Source organism: Pseudochaenichthys georgianus, chromosome 23, assembly GCF_902827115.2.
Source record: "Pseudochaenichthys georgianus chromosome 23, fPseGeo1.2, whole genome shotgun sequence".
Taxonomy (NCBI): Eukaryota; Metazoa; Chordata; class Actinopteri; order Perciformes; family Channichthyidae; genus Pseudochaenichthys; species Pseudochaenichthys georgianus.
This window is the reverse complement of record NC_047525.1, coordinates 15281809-15307996: the sequence shown is the minus strand read 5'-3', so window position 1 is coordinate 15307996 and position 26188 is coordinate 15281809. Positions and strand designations below refer to the sequence as shown.

Genomic DNA, 26188 nt, shown 5'->3' with positions numbered 1-26188 from the left:
TTTTCTCAACAATGCAGAAGCAATGATGCTAATGTAGGCCAAACTGAAACATGTAGCACCATTATATGAAATAAACCTCAGCACACAAACACCAACACACACACTGAGACCAAATGAAGTCACCACTAATGACACAACACTTCACAGTTCACTGTTATGTGTCATTGCTGTGCTGCCACAACAGTCTCACCCTGTCTGTATTTCCAACCTGAACCCGAACACATGTTAGCATGCTAACACGTAGCACACCTCTCAAGAGTCACCCTTTAACCAACTGATGAGGCAACTGCAGACTAAATCTGCGTGTTTGTGTTAGCTAATGATATATATTTAGCATCCTAATATTGGTGCATTACATTTGGTGGCAGAGTGTTAGCACATAATAGCTTACTGTCTGCACTCAGCACTGGTCTGCTGATGAACGGGTGACATCATTTTGTGTTGGTGTGCAACATCACGTCTTACTTGTTGCGTGTTATTAGCATGTTATTTTTGTTTTATAGTATTACATTTTAGTCGTTTTTATTTTTGTACAATTCTTCTCACTAGCTACATTGCAATAAAACCAAAGGGCACAGGAAATGCTAAAGCATCATAAATACATTAACATGTACTGAAAAAAGAAACCTCAACTTTAATTAAATGTATTATGTCGACAGGTTCAACATAATTGTATTATGTTAATAGAAAGCAAAAGTATTAACTTGAACCTATTCTTTTTTATTTGAACTTAACATCATTGGTTTCAATCAATTATGTGCAATTTGTTTACATAATACATTTATTTAAGTCAAAGTATCCCAGTTTTTCAGCAGCATTAAGTTTGAGATGGCTCAATTAATTCTTGAAAATGTTCCAATTGTAAAAATAGGCCTGAATTACCTATATTTTAACTACAGTTTATTGCTTAGATTATTGATTTCAAACAATTAATAAACAACTTATTCAAAGTCTGATAAATCTTTAAAGTCAGTATCATGCCAAACTGTATTTATTTGTTTTATGTGTTTTATATTGTAAAGCAATGGAAATAAAAACACTGTGTGTAACTGCAATTGAACATTGTTTCCATGAATCCATCACATACCAGTGTTAAGTAAATATGTGAACAAACAAACAAACTTCATAGTGAAACTAAAGCAACAGAAATGCCAAATCTTTTCATCTTTTACCTCTTTTTAAGCCACCGAGGGGATCCTCAGAGCGAGTCAGAACCTTAGTCCGCATCAGTTCACACGGGTCCAACACACACAGAGACAACCTGAACTACCATGCCATCACTGTCCTTATCCACACACTCGCACAGAAACACACACAGAGAAAATATGAGATTGAGGCGAGGAGAAGTGAGATCAGAGAGTTCACAATGCTGCTGTTTGTTACTGCAGAGAGACGGACAGAAAGATATGTGACTTCAAGAGCAAGTCAGTCCCACTCGCAGCATTCCCCACCCAAACACAACGACACAACAACAAGCTCCATTCAACACACATCACAGACAGGGGGGGGGCACTGGGGGGTTACAGGGAGTCACTGTCTGTTTCTCTGCTGAGGGTTTTAGGGAGGAAAATGTGTGCGATCAGAAATGCATCCAAATGCAAAAACAAACCTAGCTTTCACAAACCTAGCTTTCACAAACTTTGCTTTCACAAACTTCGCTTTCACAAACCTAGCTTTCAACTTTCACAAACCTAGCTTTCAACTTTCAAAAACCTAGCTTTCAAAGTCTTTTAAGACTTTTTTGTTTTTATTAACATTTGTATTCAATTTGATCCTTTTCGATCACACTCTTACTTAAAGTGGACCTATCATGCTATATTTGAAACATATATTGTAGAGCCATACCTATATAAAACATGTCTGTGAAGTTTTTTTTTCAAAATACCAAACAGATCATGCATTTTAGCCATGCCTCATTTCGCTCCATTTGCTCTTTTCCAGCCTTGTTTTTGCAAGGGCTGATTCTGAGAAGTCTTCTTCGCTGCTTTTGTGGCAGACTACAGCGCCACTTACAGGCCTGGCATATGTACTACAGCGTCTCCAGCGCTTTCGAGCGGTCTCTCATTCCCCTGATAGGTGGAGAGTTGCCCATATAGGCGGAGCACCCCTTTTCCGACGTCAGAAAAATTCAAATAATAATCAGCTCCGTTGCAGCAACGTTTTTAGAGATTTGGGTACGGAGGAAAAGAGAGAGGGTTGTGTTTTCTGACACATGGTGAGTTCCCTGACACACCGGGGACACATAGTCATGTATAAAAGACGTACAAAGGTGCCTTTTGATAGGACTCCATATGTATTTCTATGTTTTCTTTTATTACAAATTCTTAATTTTCATATTTTTATTGCAGTTTTACAGATTGTTACGTAGACGGGACGGTTCATTAAAATGATCAAGTCACCGCAACATGATTATTTATGTAACCAATAAAGACATTTCCCAATTGTCCATAATAATGTTGTCTTTAAAAATGTATTTTATGTGAAGCACAGTAAGATGGGAAAGAGAGGGAAGATGGCAGTTGGATGATAAACAGTTTCCATTAAAACTTCATTATGAGATGGACGTGATGTACTATGAAGGGTCTTGTGATGTGGCCTATCAGACACCAGAGGGAGGGTGCGGTCGCGCAATAGACAAAAAGAAGTTCTCTATCTGCAAGCTTCATCGGGACAGGAAATATCTGTTTGTGAGGAGGGGAGGGGGGCGGATGGGACTTAAGTGCTTTTTATCACTTCTGGAGACAGGGGAGGAGGGAGGGTAGCTTTCGTACTTCACTATTTGTGCTACACTTCCTTTGAAAGTGACCCCGATTCATCAGAGTCAGAATACTTTGTTATTCCGGGAAAATTGGGTATGGTGACAGGTGCTCCGTGTGAGAATGAAATAGAAACGATAAATAAAAGAAAATAGAAGAAAAATATGAATTAAAGAAGTTAAAAATATGTGCAAAATGAATGTACAAAGAGCAAGGTACAATGACTTCCTGTAACAACAACTGCTTGTTAATCCTGCACTGAGTAACTGAGTTCGTCATTGGGTTAAATGACAAATGAACTGTAGCTAATAAATTAGTAACTTAACAAAAGGCCAAAACGTAACTTTCGTTCTACAGTCCTATTATTGAATCTATATAAATGTGTTGTTTAAATACCATCATTATTTGTCTGTTATCAGTAACATATTCACTAATTATTTCCCACTAAATTATAGAATATTAACTCGTAGCAATAACAGCATTATCACAATTTTGCATATAATTTAATAACTTACAACATTATTAAATTAACTCTACTAAAATGTTGTCTGTGAACATAATCCAGCCTGTATTAATGTGTCTGATAAAAATATAGTAAATGAATACTACATGAAAGGAATTGGGTTGTGGCTAATATTTTGTAAAGTAAAGAGAGTGCGATAAACGTGATTAAACCGTTTTTGAAGCTCAACAAGACCAACCGACTGGTGAGTCTCGTAGGGAAACATTTATAAATATCACATAGGTACCAATTTAGAGAATTGATAGATCAAGGCCTTCAGTATTTGTAGCTTGTGAAAAGTGTGCCAAAGTTAAAAAGCCCTCCAGTGATTTTGATGTGTTCAATATTTATTTAACACTTTATCAACTCTGCGGCTCATGTCTTTAAACCAAAACATATCTCTGGCCTCAAAGTGGTTCTGCCCAAAACCACCACCCTCAATGGATAATACCATCATCCGCTTTTCATGCTCTATTGTAAAGCAACTGCACAGGAGACTCAATAAAGAGGGGCTCTCTTTGCCATCTTGCCCCAGTTGGAGTAACCCCTGTCTTTCTGCAGGAGGAGGCACCTTAAGTAATAATATCTGGCAGAGGGCGGGTATTACTACAATTGGACAGATATATAGAGACCAAACCCTTCCATTTCAACAACTCAAAAATCAGTATGGTCTCTCAGACTCATCTTTTCTATCATATGCACAACTAGCATCTATTATTAGTACAACATGTAAGGAGGGAGCCATGCCTGCTTCATGTATGGAAGAGGACCAGCGCCTCAAGAAAGCAATCATATCATCCAGTGTGGTCTCTAACATTTATAAATTATTATCTGGCTGCCCCGAATACCTATTCTCCTGTCCAACTGTCCTGGGAGCATGCCTTGAATATCTCTCTGTCTGCTTTGGAATGGAACTCCATTTGGAGGTCAGCTATGTTCTCTTCTAAATGTGTAAGATTCAGGATCATACAGTTCAACATTCTCAATAGAGCTTACATCACCCCTGTTACAAAATCCAAGATGGACAATAAACACAGAGACTTATGCTGGCATGAATGTGGCAAGCGAGGTACATTGTTGCACCTACTCTGGGAATGCCCAGTGGTAAAAAAACTTTGGTCAGAAGTAATATCCTTAATGTCTGAATCTTTCAAAGTTAATTTCCCTACATGTCCCATTGCATGTCTACTGGGTCTCAAGCCAGATGGCAATGTTGCAAGGACTGCCGATCGGCTCTGGACATCGGGCTGTTTAGCCACAAAAGACTCCTTCTACTAAACTGGAAGGAACGCAAACCAGCCTGCTTTACTAGGGACTCATGGCTGAGGGAGTATCTGGACCTACTGAACATGGAGCGTGCAGCTTCTCTGCTGGGGGATTTTGAGGGGAGACAGGAGGATTGCGGTTCACTGTCCGCAGCTCTCCTATCTGACCCGGTCAATATGGCATCTCCTGTGTAATGTATAATGTATTGTGTATGTAATGTCCTGTGTATGTCACAATCAGCTGTCTTAGGAAGTCATCCTTGCATCCCCCCCCCCCCCCATTACGTTTTGTTTAGCTGTTTGTTGTTACATGTTTTGTTGTATGTGCTGTTATCTGGAGCAATGTCTGTTTATTTTATAACTGAAAAATAAAAATATATTAAAAAAAAAAAGTAGACTGTATAGAAATACATTATAAACAGAACGTGTAGTGCTGTAGACTTTATTATTCTGATAGGATGTGATTTATAGCTCTTGTTAAGTATTGTCACAAGAAATACAGAAGTGTTCTGCGTGTACAGCTGGAAATAAGTCCTGGAGAACAGAGGAGGATTTGTATTTCTTGTGAAGTGTAGCTGATAAACTTAACACAATCTATTGCAACTGTTTATATAAAAAAAAAAAATAAAAAAAAAAAAGACTCTGCTGCTCATGTTATTTTCAAGTCGTAGCAATGGGTTGTAATCGTTTGGATTATTTTAAATAACTTTTGTAACTACAAAATGACACAAATCTTACCAAAAAAACATCTACCGGATACATTTACTATATCCTGACATCAGAAGTGACCACCAGAATACTCTGTCTCTAAAGCCTGGAAGACTATGAAACGTGAAATACTTCAGTAGTAAAAACAAAATGTTCTAACAATATCACTCTTTGAATTCAGCCTGCTTGTTTTTCAAATGTCTCATTCTCTGTTTGAAATGTTTTGGCACTGATGCAACCTGACTCCATCTATCTGTTTCCTGTCTTCAGCTCTCTATGTGAAATAGTGAGTGGGGGGGTATCCTGAAACCTTCAGGCACAAACAAAAGCTACCAACCGACAGCAACAAAAAACAAACAACCTCTGACCTGAATGTTTCTGTGAATAAATTAAGAAATGCAAAAAATATGAGGCATATGCTCAGAGGATTTAGATGCCTAAAAAACAAATCCAACTTTAGTCATGTCCTCATAACATGTATTTTAAATGCAAATATGATGTAAGATCTAATATTGTTATGACATGAAGAGGACAGTGATGGAAGTAGTACTCAGATTATTTAGGCGCATTCACACCGCAGTACTTTTCCCACAAAAGGTTCGCATGAACTAAGTACAGATCGCGTTCACACCGGAATAAGTTCCTGGGGAAGGATTAGGCAAATGAAGCCGCTGACGTCACTTCTTCCTCTTCTGCTTTGGGTTTACTGGCAGGCCGCAAACAACTTCACGGCGTATACTGCCACCCGAAGTCCCCGGCCGGAAGTCCCCGGAGTTGGCTTCCTGGGACTCCCGGAAAAGGGGGTAAAAAAGGTTCTGATTAACTCATTTTAGTTCCGGCTCTTTTTGGTGTGAACGCGACATTTCGGAACTATATCGGAACTAAAGTGGGAAAAGTACTGCGGTGTGAACGCGGCTTTTATGTACTATTACCACAGTTTAAAAATACCCTATAAGAAGTACATTTCCTGAGTTAAAATTACAGAAGTAATATCAGTAAAATGTTCTAAAAGTAAGTGAAAAGTAGTATTTCCCTTTCAAAAGTATTAAGAGTTTTTCTGTTGTAATTTGTCAATGTGGAGCAAATGTTGTATACTTTGTGTACAACTGAGTACTAAATATATATATATATAAAAAGTAACAAGTAACTACAAGTGTCAAGATGAATGTAGTTGAGTAGAAGTGGCAGTGGCAAAATGAAAATAGGTAGAGTAAAAAACCCTTCAAAGTATACAATAATGTTGAATTATGGAGTTTCTATTATATTTGAGGACTAAACATTCACATATCTTGTCTTAAACGGATTGATTTGCATTATCAGTTGTTTGTAGCCTTTCTTTATATCTGTTTACAGTCAGTCAATCAACCCTAAAGGTAAATCATGAGTGGAAAGTGTCTTCCGATGTCTTTACTGTCATAACAAACCAGAGACACAAATGTAATATCACAGAAAAGATGAGCACCAACACACATTCCCACACGGCAGACATTAACAAAATCAAAGTGTGTCAGCAGCCTGGAAGAGAATTAGATGAGGTGGTTTTGTTCAAAGAGGCTAAATGCAGGTACAGATCAGAAGCACATGGAGCTGAAAACAGGTACAACGAGTCCCATCATCATAACTTGTTCTGCATTTCTTTAATAAGAGTTTCATTATCTTTGGTGGATAGTTCAGTGAAGCTCGGCAGCAGTGAACAAAGTCACTGTTCCTCAATGTAACTTCCTCCCTGGGTAAGGTCACAGTCTGAGGTCATTTCCTTTTTTTCACTTTCACTGCCATTAAAGCCAGATTCACTTCCCTGCTGTCTGAAGCTGGAACATTATAACCCAGTCTGCTCGACAAACCCAGAATATTCAAACCCTGGCTAACTTAAAGACTGATGCTAATTTAAAGTCTACACCCCACCAAGGAGACTTCATTTACTGTCGTACACTGAGCATGGGCAGATGGCGAACGTTGAAAAAATGCCTTGATGGTTGAAACGATTCACGCTTCCTCTTGGACATCAGAGCTGAATGTTTTCCTGATCGATGACAGCAAACAGGAAGTAAAGGCTTATTTTTTTTAAAGCGGATCCATTTAATGACATACTAAGGAGCCCTTTTCTTAGCTATGTTTTTGTTCCCTGGGTTTAATGTTATATGCATGTTTTCAAACCATTCAAAGGCTTTATTTGACGTACCCACAATAGGTACTCAAAGTTGTTGACAATGAACATCTTACACTGTGGAAATAATCCGTTTCTGGGATGCAAAAAAAACAAATATTTAAACTACTCAAGACAACAGCTAGTGTAAATTAATAACTGCATCCAGGAACAATGGGTAACATATTTCTATTTTGAGAAGACAACTGAAAGCTACACACACACACACACACACACACACACACACACACACACACACACACACACACACACACACACACACACACACACACACACACACACACACACACACACACACACACACACACACACACACACACACACACACACACACACACACACACACACACACACACACACACACACACACACACACACACACACACACACACACACACACACACACACACACACACACACACACACACACACACACACACACACACACACACACACACACACACACACACACACACACACACACACACACACACACACACACTCTGATCAAACCCCAGCTGATTGTCACAGCCTGTGAAGCTGCACAGAAACCGGTGCCAACAACATGCCGACTGTCACCAGTTTGTCATTAACCAGACGGGGCAAGTTGGGACTGGTGCACCTAGAAAACAACCGACACATGAGTAGCTTTCACTGATCAGAGCAGCTTTTGTACGATAAGTAATACTCCCCTCTTTTATGTTTTTCAAGGCCGCCACTGTTATTGTGAGAAAGAAATTGCTAGTTGTTTGTTTTTCTTCCAAAGATTTGTTGTGGTCTATTTTCGTCAAGCACTTTTCTTTCTTTCGGCATTGTTATTGGTACTGGATGTGTATCTTGTAAATTATGTAATTCATGTGTTTCTATCTTTGTTATTTGTATGCATGCTTCTTGAGAGATATTAAGCTATCTTAGTTTTTTGCTGTAACAATTGTAAATGTCCCTTCCGTGGGAATAATAAAGGTATTCTGATGTTGATGTGTTTCTTCTCAAATTGTATTTTTAGCAAACAAAACAACAACGTCCTTATTGAAAACCCTGTATGGGAGAGAAGCCTGGTCAGTAATCAAAATATATAATTGATCAGTTTCAGTAAATCTTGGCATTACGTTTAAGATTGTTGTCGGAATCTCACAATTTAAGTCCAAATGGTTTATACCTTGAGAAATACAGCTTCCAGGTATCAGACTGGCTGTATTTCACTGCCGCCCCTTTAACCCACAATGTCGATGACTTCTATAATATTATTACAGATTCAATTGCTCTTCTTTGCAGGCTGTGTTACATTTCCACAGCTGTTAAAGAACCTCCATCATATCAGCACACGTTTAACAAACCAGCCTAAACCCAGTAATGGTGTTTGAGTGGCTCCAGAGAGTCGTTTGATACATAATTTAATAAGGAGTAGGTGTGGAGCAGCAAGCAGGGATCAATACTTTCTCCTTAATATGACACAAGCAATGAACGATATAAAAAACCGGGCCACATATTGAAATAAAGCCGAGGCCACTGGTGGAAAACCAGCAATTTGAGATGAAACTGGAGGCCATGAAAGACGACATCAGCAGGGTGAAGTGCCGCGGATTTGCCCTTTGGGGAGGACAGCTAGGCAATTAGCCCCGGTGCTACAGAGTGGATATCAGCAGGAGGCTTCGAACACCCGCTGACACTCAAATAGTACGTCTTCTAATATTACCTACAGGTGGTTTACAAATCGGCATGCAAAACACAAGAAAGGTATCCTGTTCGAAGCTTTCAGCGCAGTATTTGTGGATGCTACAGGAAGAAGAGAGAAGGGTAGAAGTAAGTAAAGGGGCTTCTGAATTATGCAGTGATACTGAGCTCAGCTGCTGACCAGGAGAAGCCTGCAGCAGACTCTCTTTATACACGTTGTAAACTGCTCAGCGTTAAAGACACACACTGTATTCATTGTGATGATAAAAGATTATGAATGAAACATTTTCATCACAGTTTCTCAAAGTCCAAGGTGATTTCTTGGTCTTTAAATGTCTTGTTTTGTCTATCCAAAATCCAAAAGCAGGAAACCTCCATATTTGAATACTTCTCCAGGGTTGAGTGATATTTTCACACAGTGTTTGTGTGTCCTCTCTAGAGAAGTCACCGGAAACCTGGACACATGGGACAGATTTCTGAATTATAATGAGGTCTCAGGGTAGTTTCTCTCCCCTATGAGCAGTTTTAAATGAGGGTAGAGGTTTTGGCCGCAGGGCTCCTGCAGACTTCGCCACAAGTCCAAATACTGTCATATTTTCTCTAATTACAAAAATAGGATCCATGTTTTCCAACAAGTCCCCGCTTCACATTCAGTGAATTCTTTTCTCTGGTGACTGCAGTGCTCGTAGGCATAACACTGGAGTTACCTCATGAGACAATTAACGCCATACAAAATAAATAAAAAAACAGATATAAAATCTGTTTTTCAGACGCTCCTCCAAACTTAGCATTTCATGTCTTTCTGAAGATTTTGACCTCTCCTTAAAAGAAAATCGGTTATCTCTTTTTGGTTGTCTTTTTTTTAGAGCTGAAACTATTTGTTTATTAGTACATTGTTTTACTTATTTGGTAGGAGACTCGACATCTTTTGGAGTGCTAGTCGAATGGAACCAGACATTTAATGCCTCTCCCTTGGTCTTAAGAAACTGTAGTGGCCATTTTCCTTTTACTTCTGACGTTTTATACTGAAAAAAAAAATGAAGAAAACAATCTTATTGCTCCATTTAAAAAAGGCATCACAGCAATGGTTTGACCCAAAAGTCACGAGTCAATTAGGCGAAGTAAGAAAGTAGTGAAAAAACATAAATGTAATACAAATATAATTAGAATGTTTCAGACATTCCTTTAAATACTGCAGTTTCTATAAGCCTTTTGACATATGGTTACCTCTTCAGAAACTTTAACAAACAATTTAAGGGCTTCAGAAGCTGTCAGAACATTATGTTTTACCCTCTGACCTTTAATGTGTGTGCATATGACTTATCAATTCATTCAGAAAATCATCTAATTGCTCTATTTTAAGGTTTCACAAAAGCAAAACTAACCCTGGAAACCCATTCTTAGAGCTTTTCTGTCATCGATAAAAAATATTCAATTTTTTTTCTGTACAATGAACATGACTGAGTTTTAAGACATGGCTCAGTGTGCTCCTTTCTCATCATTTATTTTATGTATTCATTTATTTAACAGGGACAGTGCACATTAAGTAAATACAATCAATTTAAAACATGCAACATACATTACTGGGATACTTAAATAAAAATGTTTTAAAAGACAGAACAATAAAACAATACAAATAAAACAAAACAATCATACGGCTCACACCAACATCATATGCTCGCCTCCTGCACCTTCTCATCACACCTCAGCATGGCACTGTGTGTGTGTGTGTGTGTGTGTGTGTGTGTGTGTGTGTGTGTGTGTGTGAGAGCTGTATCTGTTGGAGGCCATCTCTAAATCTGCCTGCATTGATCCTCGCCGAGAGAAAGAGCCAAGGTGAATTCCTGATGGAAGGAGATAAAGACGAGAGCCAAATGGAAAGTTTGAATTCTTCCCAGGCAGTCGATAAAGCTGCCCAAATCTCTGAAACACCCTCTCTGTTTAAGTGTGTGTGCCTTTAGAGCTGATTACAAACTCTTACCTGCCTCACAATGACTTTCACACACTCGCCATCGAGCCACACACACACACACACACACACACACACACACACACACACACACACACACACACACACACACACACACACACACACACACACACACACACACACACACACACACACACACACACACACACACACACACACACACACACACACACACACACACACACACACACACACACACACACACAGGGAAACAAAACTCACTCAGAGTGTTGGCCATGCTTCCAAATATTCTACAGTAGCCCACATATTTTCAACCTAAGATTTAGTAAAAAAATAATTGTAATAACAGCAAAATGAACGGCATAAATCTGCATGTTCACGTGCAGGGTTTCGATTTGCATCCTGTAGTAGTCTCTGAGCAAGAACACAAAGACAACTGAATGCGTTTATGTGATTCAAATAGATCAATAGCATAACAGTGTGTCATAGCCAATGGAGGGAGCCCAATTTATGCCAACCCTATCATAGCGCTGATTTCATTTTCACAATTGTATAAAACACGGCGTATCATCCCTGAGAGACTGTGGGTGTTTCTCAATGTCGAGGAAGGCTCCTCCAGAGCCACTATTTCAAGGATGCTACGTCATCGAGTCCCGCCGAAGGACTGTTCCAATGTCCAGGATCCTTGGAATTCTACCGAGGCCGGCGTCCTTCGTTGCGGGAATTTTCGAGGCTGCACATGTGTATCTTCCGCGTTCTTAAAATCCCCACAATGCTTTGCGCACGGACCAAGTTCCAAAATCTTTGGCGGAAATCGCTGGTGTCTATATCATCACATACATGCTTTGACTTCAGAAGGTAATGCATTGCTTAATTACACCGGAATAATTGCTTTATAAAACTAACATACTTTGACTGTGACCAATGGAATATATTTTTCAGGTTCCGTTAGGCCAATAGAGGGGTGCAGGAATGAGTCCTAAAGCCCTTTTGAATGTGTCTCTGGGTAAATGATTGATATAAGGTCTGTGGTTAACACAAGCTGTAGAAGTTTTCAAGCTTTGTTTTAAGACATCAAATATGCTAGCCCCACTGGTGAATGTCCAAAGCTTTTAAGTGTCTTAAAACGCTGATGCTAAAAAGTGAATAAATGAGACTACTGAACCTCATTATGCTATACAAGTCCCCCTTTAGCTTAGTTACGCGGTCATGTTATGTAGGTATTTTATTGCAGAACATAACATTTTTACTTCTGGATATTATAAGCTTCAAAAAGCATAGAAGTGGTGGTACTATGTTGAGATTATCCTACTGAATTCAACATTTAATTATCATAAATGTGTTTGCCACCAATCTTATTTTAAGCAATATACCTAAGAAATATCCAATTGCTTTTTTGTCAGATGAGCCCTTGAGATGCTTAGTTCCAGGTCAGCCTACAAAAATATGTCCACACTGCTCAGGAGAAATCAAGAAAATTAAAATGTATTGTTATCCAATATGCACAGCCATTCACATAATGTCATAATAAGTATGTAACTACGTACTGGCAATATGACTAAAGATTTGAAGTGCTTGGGAAAGCTATGATGAATGATCATCAGTGTCCTAATTACAACACATCTTTAGAGGAAACCTGCAGGAAGCACCAATATACCTGCCCATCAAACCCTCATTAAATATATGCAAATCACCCATCTGGAAATACAGTGGCTCCTTTTCTATTTGAAGAACACTGAGGCAAGAAGTCAACAAGCTGTGGCTTTTTTTCTCCTGTAGGGGAAAAAAGCTCAGAAAAAAACTTGGGATAGAACAATAACATAATACAATAAAAAAAGCACTTCAGTTGTGGAGTATCAGACACAGATAGCGGCGATTTGTACAGAAGCTGATCCAATCAGGAGACAGGACGACGGGTCAGGGGTCACACAGTGTTCCATTACCCCGGGCATCATGCTTCATTATTCATTGCACACCAGAGAGATGCAACTACAGGACACACACACATATAAAGAATACTCGTGTCCCACAGCACCAGAGCTATTACAGTGGTGACTTCCATTCAGTCAAACGCCACACCGGCACACGGGCACAGAGAGAAGTTTAACCTCATCCACAATGACATCGAGTTTAAATGTATTACTAAAGAAGACCATTTCGATGCCAAGAAATCAAGAATCACACGTGTCTCCTGCAACATTGGCCGTGAGTGCCTGACTTTAACAGCCAACTGTGCTCGTGTGAAACAGGAGATGTGCCGTTACATATTTCAGTGAAAACAAGCATGTTTTGAAAATACTGCGCATAATGTCCCTGTATGAAACATACAAAAAGCTCTCAGCTGGTTTCTATGCGTTTAGTTACATTGATGCTTTCGTCACAACACAAAGTTAGAAAAAAAAACAAATTATAATGTTGTGTTCAGATGATACCGATTGAAATTTGTGGACTTGATACTTAAATCAGAGACAAAGCTTAAGAGCAAATTCAGTCCAAATGTTTAGCAAATTTGACCGCAAAAGTGTTTTTGCAGTCGTTTATTTGCTACAAAAACGAATGTGGATGGTTTCCTAACAGGTCAGTTTGGCTGCTAGATCTCTGTCAAAACAGACTTTTCCCTCAGGCTCTCTTTTTTTTAAATTCATCACACTTCTGTCACAGACTGCAATACTATCAATGCTTTTTAGAAGAGACTGTATTCCAGTGTGTGCTGTTATACCCATGAGGATTGGGTGGAAACTTGCCTTTAAACGTTGTCGGCAACACATCTAAGAGAGTAAGAGTTTGTAAGCAAATGGAGATTGGGAATAATGGATGAAATCATATATTGAGATTTTTTGATTCACAATTACGTCAGTTAAATTGATAATAACCAGCAGCACAGGGTATCGTCTTTTATAGTGTAGAATAATGTGCATAGGGTCCATTTCGAACCAAATTGTGGATAATAAAATAAATTGTGAGTATTTTTTTTCCAACAGCAGTTTCCTGGGTTAGTTTCATTCGACTTTAATGGTCAACTCTTGCGTGGCAAAACCCTATAATTATTTTCACCTCCACTATTACAACTATAGTCTTAAAATGATCACTCAGTATCTGAAAAAAAGGGATGTATACTAATTAGTGATAATTTCTCTATAACCTACTAAAGTTCCTCATTGGTAAATGAAAATAGGTTTTAGAATCTGTGTGGTTAATTCAACATTTATTTATTGAATTACCAGAAAATATGGTATGGGGATATATACTGTATCGCTATATGACATGACATATGTTGGGATAGAAGAGTGTGCATATAAAAACAGCCCTATTTTCGAGTTTTCTCAAACCTTTAGGAGCCATGGATTCAGAGTTTTGACTGTTTTGTGACAGCAACGCTCTAATGAAGACGTTACAGGACAATTAACAGCTCCTGACAGCAAGGCGAGGCAGCTTTAATTTTTTACTTAACAGAACGCCACTCATGGACAGTACAACAGCATCAATTCATTGTCACACGCAAAGACTGAATAGCTGGCCAACAACCAGTTTTAATGAAAGGCTCAATTGGTGTAACCCTACTGCAAACATTCACAAGACTCATGAATCCTATGAACCTCTTCCTCACATTGAGCTTTTCCCAAAAGATTTAGTTTGATTTTGCAGATGACTGTGTGAGGTCTAGTCATACAGTCAGTGACTATGAAAGCAACATAATGGGTCGTTATATGGACAAATGGCTTGTACTGTAAATGCACACACCTCCAAATCTTGCCGCTGCCCTGCGTCTGGACGGCGACACCAGCTCCTTGACGATCTGAAGGACCTGCATGCTCACCGGGAGACAGCAGCAGGGAGGAGGGAGGCAACCAGACGTGGCAAAGGGCAGGGGTGTCCCATTGTTGCCCTCTCGCCCTCCACAACCTCATCCCTCCCTGGCTCCTCTTCCGGACTCATCCCCTAATCCACAGCATGCCTCCCGGGTCCTGGTGATCTCGATTTCTCCGAGATACGGTACTCGTTTCTGGGTGGTGTTGTACGATGACTTTCCTTTCAATCTTCTTCTTTTTGATTTCCCGATTTCAACACAAGCTTACAAACTCTCAAATATCCTCGGGTACTCTTTGCTGGCGTTTCTTTAATCCACAAAGAGCCTGTCTCTAAGCACAGATGTACAGCAACAGCAAACCCACTACCTGAGTGATTCACCTGCTTTCAAATGCTGCCTCTGGCCGACATAAACACTGTTGATAAATCTCAACTCAACAACTGGCATCTGCTGAAAGTAGCGAAGGTTGTTCCCCGGCAGCTCTCTTGCACACTGAATGTGCTCATCTTGCGTGTGATGTGAGTGTTATGCTGCTCAGCTGGAGTGCTCTCACACACACACTCTCTTCATTTGCCGGTCGGCGGTAAAGAAGCAGAACAGAGCAATCTTCGTTTTTCTCTTCTTCCTCTCTTTCTTCTTTTTCTGTGGCTCCAGGAGACGAACCACCTGGCTTTCGTGGATCAATATCAGCACAGTTTAACCGGAGATGATGCCTCTCAACTGTCCAACTCTCACCTCCTTTTCTTACTCTCTTCCCCTCTCCCATCCATGTATTTCTTTCACATCAGCTTCTCCCTCCCTCAGCCCTGCGGATGCTGGCTGTTTCGCTTTCTGTTCGCTCTTCACATCCTTTAAATTCTTATTAATGAGCACTTCCACTCACTCCTCTCTTTTCCACCCTTCCTCTCTTGTTTCCATGCACCCCTCCCTTCTTCTTGTCATTGTGTCGCTTTCTTTCTCACTCAGCCCCCTTTCCTAGTGTACATGTACTGTGAAGCTGAGAACATGAGCAGCATATAAAAGGGGTAAAAGCAAACACGAGATGTGGGTATATGTTTGTACCCATCAGCATCAATAAAGCTGTCATCCTCAGGTTACGTCCTTTCACATTATCAAACTGTCTTTATCACAACCTTCACCACCTCTGTCATCATGATGAAGAGTCTTTTAGTTGCTTTTTAAAGACAGAAAAAGATCATTAAAAAAAGAAGAAACATTTATGTTGGTCTGTTGCGAGTCTTTCATTATGTAATCATGACACTGGAAGCATGTTGCTTCTTCTGGACCTTGTTTCCTTAAGAACTGTATATCTAACCCTCGTTTATTTTTTGTCGACTTCATCTGGTATCTTATGTGGGGTTCCTCAGGGATCCATCCTAGGCCCTGTTCTATTTTCCTTAAACACAACATAAGTCCACACTAGGGCTGTCCCGAATACCATTTTTCGGGCTTCGGATATTCGGTAGTAATCAGCAGCAGACCGCTTCAACACGTGTATTTCGGTGTATTCACGGCATTAATTTTGGTATTCTACAGTATTGTTGTTTTATAGTTATTTGTTAATGTAACCCAATTTGTGTTCTTTGAAATTGAAAAAGATATCTCATTGTGTTTGTTACTTTCGTTGCAGTTGTATATGTCTTAAGTGCAATTTGGCTTGGCTTCCCATTTATGGATATGCTTTTATTTTGAAGGAGAGTTAACGCTGTTGACAGGAAGTTGTTGTTGCTTTGGAAACAACGTCACGGAGATTAACGGAGAAAAGTAATATCTACATATAAAGTAAACGATAATGTTTATGTTTAAGTGTTACTGTAGCACCCCCCCCCCCCAAGAGACACAAGCTCTTATGTTGATATTGGAGATTTCAATAAATTCAAAAAACGGGAAAAAACGAAAACACAAACAAAACGAATATCCGAATAACGAAATTGAAACCCGAATAGTACTCCAAAGAACGGATATTCTGATACAGCCCTAGTCCACACCTTACTTGTTCATATTTCGCCACAAAAGCTGGTTGTATTTGAGACCTTTTCAACAAAACACAATTATCTTTCCTTGTTGAAAAATAAAATATGTATATTTCCAGTGTTTAATAAACTAGTCGGCTACTTTTAGGTGTAGTTGATGAATACTAAAATCCAGTGGTTGTGAATGCTTTATCATGAACATTTTGTCCCCTCTTGCTGTCATTAATGGTCCCTTTACACACATAAAAACATCTCACCATATTCTCTTCAACATTTTTACAAATGTCTATAATATCATAGTAAACAACATTATTTTTATAGGACACAAGTTGCAATGATCTTCCTTCACTGGCAGATTTCTATTAACTTGCATTTGGAAAACAAGGCCTTAAGGGCTCATTTACAAAAAAGAATAATTGATATATGGAGATTTCTCAGTGCACTTCAGTCTCCCCACCTTTCATTAGAGGAGATTAAATTACATCCAATCCGTCTTGGTTCAGTACACACATCATTTATCCCCCATGCTGTACTTCTTCATCTCCATCAGGGTGTAAATGTTCTTTCTCTAAATGTATCACCTCGATGTTAACCTTTCACTTTAAAGTACATCCGACTAGACTGGTTGTCAATTCATTCTGATATGATGGTGCTTAACACACTCTGTTTAAATAAAGCACATGATTTTTCTTTCTCACAAACATGCACACTTTGTAAAGCACAGGCAGGGCTGTGTGCTACATGAGTCCTTGGGATGAAGTATCCGTATTTGTTAGCGTGTCGATCCTCCGGCACTGAGTCAAAAGGTCCAATTATACTCCATAGCTGGACCGACTCTGCAGCTGCTGTTGCTATGCCTCTGATCCACTGTTGCTAGGCTGTGACCCCACTACATGAGGCAAAAGTGTGGCCTTTTTCAAACATAATGGTGTTCTACAACTACAGGAGCAACAATTAAATGGAGAAAAGTGGCACATTAAATCCATCAAAACCACCATGCTTCATGTTTCCTAAAGTCATACACAGGTTGGAGCTAGGTCCACATTCTGCAGGTAGATGTACCTGTTGTATTTTCCATTCTTGACGATTGTTTAATATTCAATTAAAGCCAGATGGTTATGTTATAGTGTAGACACTTTCGAAATACATGGCAGGTGAATAAATGTACCGATAGTTACTCGAAGGGGAAGATTGGTAAAAAAGAATAAATCAAGAAATGCCTTCATGGGCCTTTTCTTTGCTCTTCTTTACATAAATAAATACTCGATTTACGATATATGTAATGTAATTTTCGACCTTAGAGCTTCTTGGGACCGACATCTCGGGGACCACTAGACTATGGGATCTGCAGTGTCTCACGTTTCAAATGTGTTAAATTATAAAGACTTTAATTCTGGTTTATTATCACTTGGGTCTTTTTCGTAATGTGCACAATAAGCATCAAATGACATAGGCCGTTATACATGTTGGGGCATTGTGTGGCCATTGTGGGAAATTGCTTCTAGAAAATAAGCTTTCCAAGTATCAATATGTAATCTTTGGTGGTTTTGAATTTGCACTTCAAATGATATTATCTAAACAGTCCCACATGTGAGGATTAGGAGTAACTAAGGTGAGAGACAGAAAGTGTAAAGGAGTAGAAAGAGAGGCGGGGATGAGAGAGAAAGGTATTGATGGAGGCCTTAGTCTCCTCTCGACAGCATCCATAGGTCTAGTCATATAGAGGCCTCTCCCAAACAACAGATCAATAGGTCCACCCCGAGTTTGGCCTCAACACCCCTTTGATAGAGAACCGACAGATACTGTAAGTCTGGTGTAGTCACTGATACATCGTTTCTTTAATCTACAGGCCAGATAAAAGCTTGGCTCGCCTCACTTCAATCGAGAGGCTGTCAATGTTGAGATCGTGGGTTCGATCTCAGATGTCGGAGAGAAGAGATTTTGAAAATACCCAGCAACAACTGTAGAGAGCGGGGATGATTGGAAACGGGCAGTTGCAGGTTGATAGAAGTATTTGTTTGCATCTGCAGATTGTTTTTTTTTCAAATTGCTTAGCCTATACTGTAGCTTGTAAAAACAACTGAAAATAAATGGGATTCACTATTTCTCAGAGCCCACCAAGATGTCTTCAATATGCTTGTTTTGTCTAACCAACAGTCCACAGATATATTATGTTGATATGCTTTCACATATGAGAAAAGAAATCTGTAAATTGTCACATTTTCTGAAACCAGAACGTTTGTATACTTTGTGCTTGAAAAATTACTATAAAGAAAGGTAAGTATAATATCAAAATAGTTCCATACAGCCGTTAAGATCGCAGCCGTTGAAAGCCAACTTTTGCGTTTATCTTTCACATATTTAAATGTGTCTGTTCAACAAGGATTCAGTCTTTTGTCCAGAATTGTACTTTTGGAAGAGCGATAAATCTGTTCCTCGTACAGGATATTTGGGATTCTTGTGATTCCTGATGTGAGTTTGTGATCTTTAGTAGTTGAAGCACACCCGTGATGATCCCTATTGATTTGTGAGAAAGAAAGGGATTTACAAAGACAGAAAATGTGAGAGAAAGTTTTGGCAGATGAGATGGAAGAAAATGTGAAATATCACATTATGAGAAAAGAGGAGAGGGCATTGGGAAGGATAGCAAATACATTTCAATAGGAAACAGTGGATTTAAAGTCCCCATTGTCGCCATTGCTCAGAATTAGTAAAGAACTGTCTCCAATTATCAAAACATGAATTGATGAACATATTTTTCTGCCTGGCAGAATAAACTGTGAACATCTTTTTAAACGCAATGCCACTCCTTTGTTTCCCATACAACTCCCTCCATAGAAAAGGACAATTACCAATCAGTCACATTTCTGGCAGCACTTCGGCACTTCTGACTATCTTGGGCACTTCAAGAAAGTGGCAACCCCAATTTTACTCTCTCAATTATGCTCTCTATATGCTTCCTCTTCCCACTCTGTCTCTCTGAAGGGGATCGTTTCGGGCGTCGGAGAGGACTAGCACACAGACAAATCAAACAGACTTAACAGCGGTGTGAACACACACTCTTCTGTTGTCCTAATGGCAGCATTCTGTTGGAGGGGTGATTGAATTAGGCTGGGTGCTGATTGTTCGGCACATTGATTAATGCTGCCTGCTGCGCTTCAGTGCGTCACGGAGTCCTGCAGCTGAATGCCAATGAGACACCACGCACAAGAACAATGCGAACATGAAGAATTCAACACATTTTAGCAGATGCATGTCAGCTCCTAGTTGAGCTCACGTTCAAACTTAGCCCTGAGCATGTAGTGGCCCATTGTGAAGCTAACACTGATGTTTTAGCCAGTTGTGATGCCCCCAAAGGATGAATCCTGATGGCTGAAATGCGCTCTTGATTTACAAGCTACCTACAAACTAAATGTAGAATGCATTCAAACCATGATTCAAACCCATACATGTTTATATGGGAAATATGATATTAAACAATGACATATATATTTCATTTGCATGGCACTTAAAGTTTGTTAAAGCACCTAGAGATGCAAATTAAAAGAGAAAAGTCTCTGAAATAAAATGTTACGCTATGGTAATGATGTTTGGTCACTCTGGACCCGTTTTTGTTGAAGACAGTCTAACAGTATTGATACATTATCACAATTGTTTTTGCTACTTACATTTCCAAAAGACATGTAGAAACATCATCCCATTGGAAGAAGTCCAATTGCAGAGAGCCGGAGTGTCACATATTATTTAAAATCCAATGTTTTTCCTAACTGACAATAAAACTCTTAACAACCGTCAAAAACTGGCAGCCTTAAAAACACAAGTGTCTGAATGCAAACACTTCTGCACATTACTACGGTCCAACCGTTCTTGGAGAAAATAAAGCAAATAGGTTTGAGTCAGCATTTTGAAAGGTGGAGAGCAGTTCAGGACAGTTTCATGTGTATGGATGGAGCCACGGGTGGAGGGGGAGGAATTTCGGAGGGGTATTCCCCCAGAATGCCCTCCTCTCTCTGATTTTTCACTCCCTTTCCTCTCTCCTTCCTCTCTTTGGCCACAGCGAGCGAGGGAATGGGAACGGACGGGAAAGAAAACACACTAGAACAACATTAACGCTCTGCGTCACACTTCCTGTTTGCTCTCCCGTGTCATTTCCTGTTTGAAGTGTGCAGCCTTTCGACCAATCAGACTTCAGACTGAGTTCCACTGTCCTTCGTGGCTACTTACATGTCCTGCTAAGGAAGTTTCCACTTTACAAAATGCTCCTTTCAAAACATTTTGGCCCAAAAATACATCCTCATTTGAAGCAAGGGCATGTCTTTATGAGAACATTTATTAAATCATGGCTTTTTGAAGGCGTTATATCACTCAATATAACGCTATAATTCTTCTTCTTCTTAATAGTCCTTCCAAAAATATGAAAAATAATTTAAAGTCAAGGTGACATTTAGCGTCAGAATGCATGCTTAATAAGGTTGTCCATGTGGATACATTACACATTCAGAGTAGAAAGCTGTCCTCATCTTTTTTAAACAGCTAAAGATCCAGAACCCAGTCCTCAAGGTCTTATTGTTAGTTTTGTCTTATTTTCACGAGGGTGTCATTTATAGTTGAAATCCATCGGGTGCATCGTAGCAGATCTCAGACTTGCTTGCTACGAAAGTTCACTGAGAGGTTGGCTGACACTTGTGTCTGTTTTGAACCACAATGGTTGAGTTCAATTTGTTGCATTTTTGCCTGTGTTCGTTTGGTTTTGCTGCATCGCCTCATGAAAATGCATGACAACATGACTCATAAGTGGTACTCTCATAAAGTTAAAGACGAGTCCAACTGCATTTCTGCAAACCACAATGGGATCATAACTCCTAACAAAGCATGCCATACACCCAGTGGCGGCGCCAGAGTATTTTTGTTGGGTAATCTATGGTAGGGCTAACCCATACAGTGGTGGGGCTCAAGTCAGTATTTGTAATGTAATTACATACACGCTATATCGCACTCCTTGACAGTGAAATGCCACATGTGAGGCTTTTATTAGCTCTTATTAGTCTCCTTTTATCAGCTAAATTTCATCGAGAGCAACAGGTGTGAGTTAAACAATACAATAGCCTATTCTGCTAATTCCACATTGTTACAACATGCTACGCAGCGGCAGAAACAAGAAAAGTTGGCATATAGAATTGACACGGAGAGGGAGAGAGAGAGGGAGAGAGAGAGAGAGTGAGGGAGAGAGACAGAGAGAGAGACACATGTCAGACACATGTAAACAGAGAGAGACAGACACAGCACACAACAGGTGGCCTGTGTCTCTATTGTCATACAAAACACTTTTTCAAATGACCCATTATTACAAAATATATTCAAAACTCACTATTCACTCTTCAGGTGGGTCGTGTGACTCTGGCACCTGTTCGACGTGTACCTCAATGCGAGGGCGTTTAAGAACAAATCTATCCATCGGAAATATACAATTAATCCTAGAAGTTCTGCTGTCTGTCTGCAATTTACTCGGCGCGAGTTTGGGGACTTTTCAGTGTGAACGTGACGAATCAGTAATGCATGACGCAGCAGACCCAACGTTTTCGTTGCTCTGATTGGCTGTAGGTCTGTTCAAACCATAGACTGTATATATAAATGGACGTAGTGTCCGTGACGTCACCCATAGGATTCTGCAGAGTTGCCGTGAAGCCCTTAGTAGGCGGAGTCGGCCACTAACGGCTCGACTGTGACGTCAGAGTCTAATCCCACCTGCTCCAAATAAGGGCAAAGAGGCGGAGCCGAGGCGGGACCTGCTGCCTCCGAACTGGAAGTAAACAGAGCTAGCTCAGGCTAAGAAGCTAAGCTAACATGAAATACATGCATACCAAGTTACTGCTACCAGTGTAGTTCCCCTATATACACTTTGCATTCATAATCAAATGAGACAATCTGCAAGAGAATTAGCTATATTTTGTTATTCTTAATGCTTGTCATTCACACGTTGAGAAAAGACGGACTCCATCGCCCGGACCTAACGCAGTGGGCTAGCTCCGGGACGCCGGCTGGAGCTAGCCCCCTGCGGCTCCGTTAGCTCCGGCGGCCACCACTGGGATAATTGGGTCCCCTATTAACATTTGCTCCCGTTTAGCATTATGGGCGTCATAGCCATAGACTATAAAAGTCTTACCCAAGGCTGAATCATAAACTAAAATGTATATGTATGCATAAAGGGTTACGTCCTTAGCTGGCTAATAAGTAACAAGCTAAGCTACTAAGCACACAAACACCTGCGAACGGGGTTAACATCATTTTAGACTTCTTGGAAGTTCTGTTAGTACATTCAAGCACACAGCACGACATTTTAATTGGCTGGTATTTGTAACAATATTCCCTAAAAAGGCACAATCACCACGAACACGGCTAAAGCTAAAAGGTCAAGTACAGTACTATGACTAACTAACGTTGTAGCCTCTATGGTTGTAGCCTAGCAGAGTGGACAAGTTGATGTTAGCTGACAGTGAGGCATGTGCGTGTCCATCAACGTGACCACGCCCTAATTTATGCAAAAACTTTAAGACCTAATCTAAATAAAAGGGTCGTGTTAGAAAACAATTCACTCACAGATCCATAATCATGAAGGTGGAATCTAACTATATCGATAATAATATTTATTGGTTCCATGGGTAGAAACATGTTTTTTTCTGCTGTAAAGTTGGGCATTTTAACATGGGGGTCTATGGAAATTGCTCCTTTCTGCAGCCAGTCCCTAGCGGCCCATGTATGAACTGCAGTGTGTGGCACTTCCGTATTGGCTTCCCGGCTGGTTCCCGGCTGGTTCAAACATAGACATTCAAATTGCATTCGGAGGCATTTTGATCTGACCGCGGCCGCGCTGATATTATAACGCGAGAGAATTTCCACACCTTTAGTGTATAAAACTCCCCCACTACTTAGACTATTCCTTGCACCCCTCTAGCATAAGCCCGAATGATCTCAACCATATTGCGTCAGTGAAGAAGCACAGCACAGTGTGTGGACGGGCCGTTAACGTGCACTTGTTGTTACAGCAGGATCAGTTTGTGTGTTGTGGACACGATCGGTAGATTTTCGCAATCCGTGTTCTCAACATGCTTACTTTAACATCATTTGTCATGGTCGGGCTAAGGTAGGGCTAAGCCATTTCTTGGTATGGCTGTAGCCTACCCCAGCCATACCCTGGCGCCGCCATACACCTCATAAGGACGACATATATTTTCTCGATCTTCAATTCTTGTAGAGGTTTTTAGAACCTAACAGCACCCTCTATTCTTAGAACCTTGACAGAGATATGTGAAAAAAAACAAGAAAAAAAGGACACGGACATGCAATGGAAAGACGGCAAAAGCAGTAGAATTAAAGTAGCTTATTCTTTCATTTAATTACTTTGAGACACAATTAATTCTTTAAGCAAAACATTTTCAAAATGGGAAAATGTGCCTTTTCTCAGTTATGGTAGTAATATATATATATATTTTCTTCTTCTTGAAAATCAGGAAAAGACACCAAATATAAGACCAAATATAGTCTTATGCCATGATATCGTTAAAATATCAATATAATGCCCAGCCCTATTTTGAGCCATTTCCTGCCTTCCTGTCTTTGAAAGGCAAGATAAACATGGAATAAATTCAAACAGGAGTAAATGTTCTGGAGTTCACACAAAACCCTCCAAACATGGCCTGCACCAGAGGCCAATAAATCAGAGTGATCTGCTAACCTCTCCCAGGCCTGCATGACCCAGCCACCGTGTTTTACCCATAGACTGTATATGGTTTTACCACAAAGGCGGGAGATTCAGGAGCTTCTATTGAGACCTCAGACAACAGATGTGTGTGACTGCACGAATGTGTGAGTGTTTACAAGGCAACAGTAAATACAAACAGCTGGTAAGGCAGCAGAGGGAAAGAAGACGAAGAAGCGGGGGTTTGACGTCAGCAGCGGTGACAGCCCGAAGATCTACGACGATATGGGATCACCAGCATGGCAGTCAACGAATATTACCCACAATGCTCGCACTCACTCACTCACTCACTCACTCACTCACTCACTCACTCACACACTCACACACTCACACACTCACACACACACTCGATCAGGTGTATCCCGCTTGACATTGGTCGATAGGGTCTGTGTCGTTTATCACAGGGTGACAGGCAGTGAGATGTCTGTCACCGGCTGCTGTGTGTGTGTGTGTGTGTGTGTGTGTGTGTGTGTGTGTGTGTGTGTGTGTGTGTGTGTGTGTGTGTGTGTGTGTGTGTGTGTGTGTGTGTGTGTGTGTGTGTGTGTGTGTGTGTGTGTGTGTGTGTGTGTGTGTGTGTGTGTGTGTGTGTGTGTGTGTTTCACTGGTCACTGGTTATGTAAGGGGACTTCTCATGCAGAGTATGGAAACGTGGTAAAGGATGATAAGATATTCTGTTTTTTCACCATTTTGTGTCAGAGCCCCTAAGAACAGCACTATACACTGTCTGTCCTTTGACCCAAATAGCCTCTGATAATGTTTTTAATCTAAAATGCAAAACATGTATTGGTTCCACTTTCAAAAATAAAGGCCTCCATATCTTTTAATGAAAGGAAATCACATATATTAATTTATTTAAGACGTATAGGGCTGCAACGGGCGATTATATTCTAAACATATCAATATATTGCTTGGTGTACAGTTCACCACTTCTCTTATTGGAATATTTTATGGGTTTGTCTGACTATTGGTTTCAGCCCAAGTGTTGCTTAATAGATATTATACCATTTATTTCCTTGCTTACCTTTACACACTGACCCTACATTTTGAAGAACCCTATGCTTCTAGTGCATGCTTACAATAGTAACTTGAATTATTTTTAATAACAAGAACAAAGAACCTAATATCAAAATGATCCGGATAGCGTTCAATGCCATGGGAGCCACACAATCAAACCCAGCAAAGCTTCCTTCCACCAGATCCCATCGTCTGAAGTCCAGACATTATATATTGATGAAGTAAACTTTCTAAAGGGCTGCCGCTGCCAAAAACAGCAGTTCACCATGGCAACCAAACACAGAGAGGCCATGAAAAGCGTGTGACAAGGAAATGTCATTACTTCTGTTTTGAGAGAGACAATTGTGTGGGTTGTTCTCAAATGTTCCCCGATGCAGTTAAATGTCATTGGAGGTATATTATACAGTTTTCTCCAAAAACGTCTTCGTTCTTCTTTATATGTTTGCAGAATCAATAATGTAGTCTGCACATAGCACCCTCTGTTCAGTACTCAGTTGGTTTAAAACGGGTGGAACCATTTTAAATCAGTGCAACAGACTGAATATTTGAGATATAGCTGCAGCGAGAGCGATTCCAACTACATTTCACCGAAGCTGCAGGGTCTCCGTTTCCTC

At 40.1% G+C, this 26188-nt stretch overlaps 1 protein-coding gene across 3 annotated transcripts in view; it reads right to left on the bottom strand.

The window, feature by feature from the left end:
- Positions 1-26188, bottom strand: part of usp6nl (USP6 N-terminal like) — an 84073-nt gene that overhangs the window by 35732 nt on the left and 22153 nt on the right. Inside the window, exon 1 of one of the 3 annotated variants that reach the window (XM_034112575.2) lies at positions 14765-15668. The exons of 1 other annotated variant lie outside the window; for it this stretch is intronic. In XM_034112575.2, the coding sequence (XP_033968466.1) occupies positions 14765-14834 (70 nt within the window). In that variant the 5' untranslated portion in view covers positions 14835-15668. Of the gene's footprint in view, positions 1-1172; positions 1384-14764; positions 15669-26188 lie in introns of those variants that run through there. One more of the 3 variants, XM_034112576.2, reaches the window with a different exon arrangement.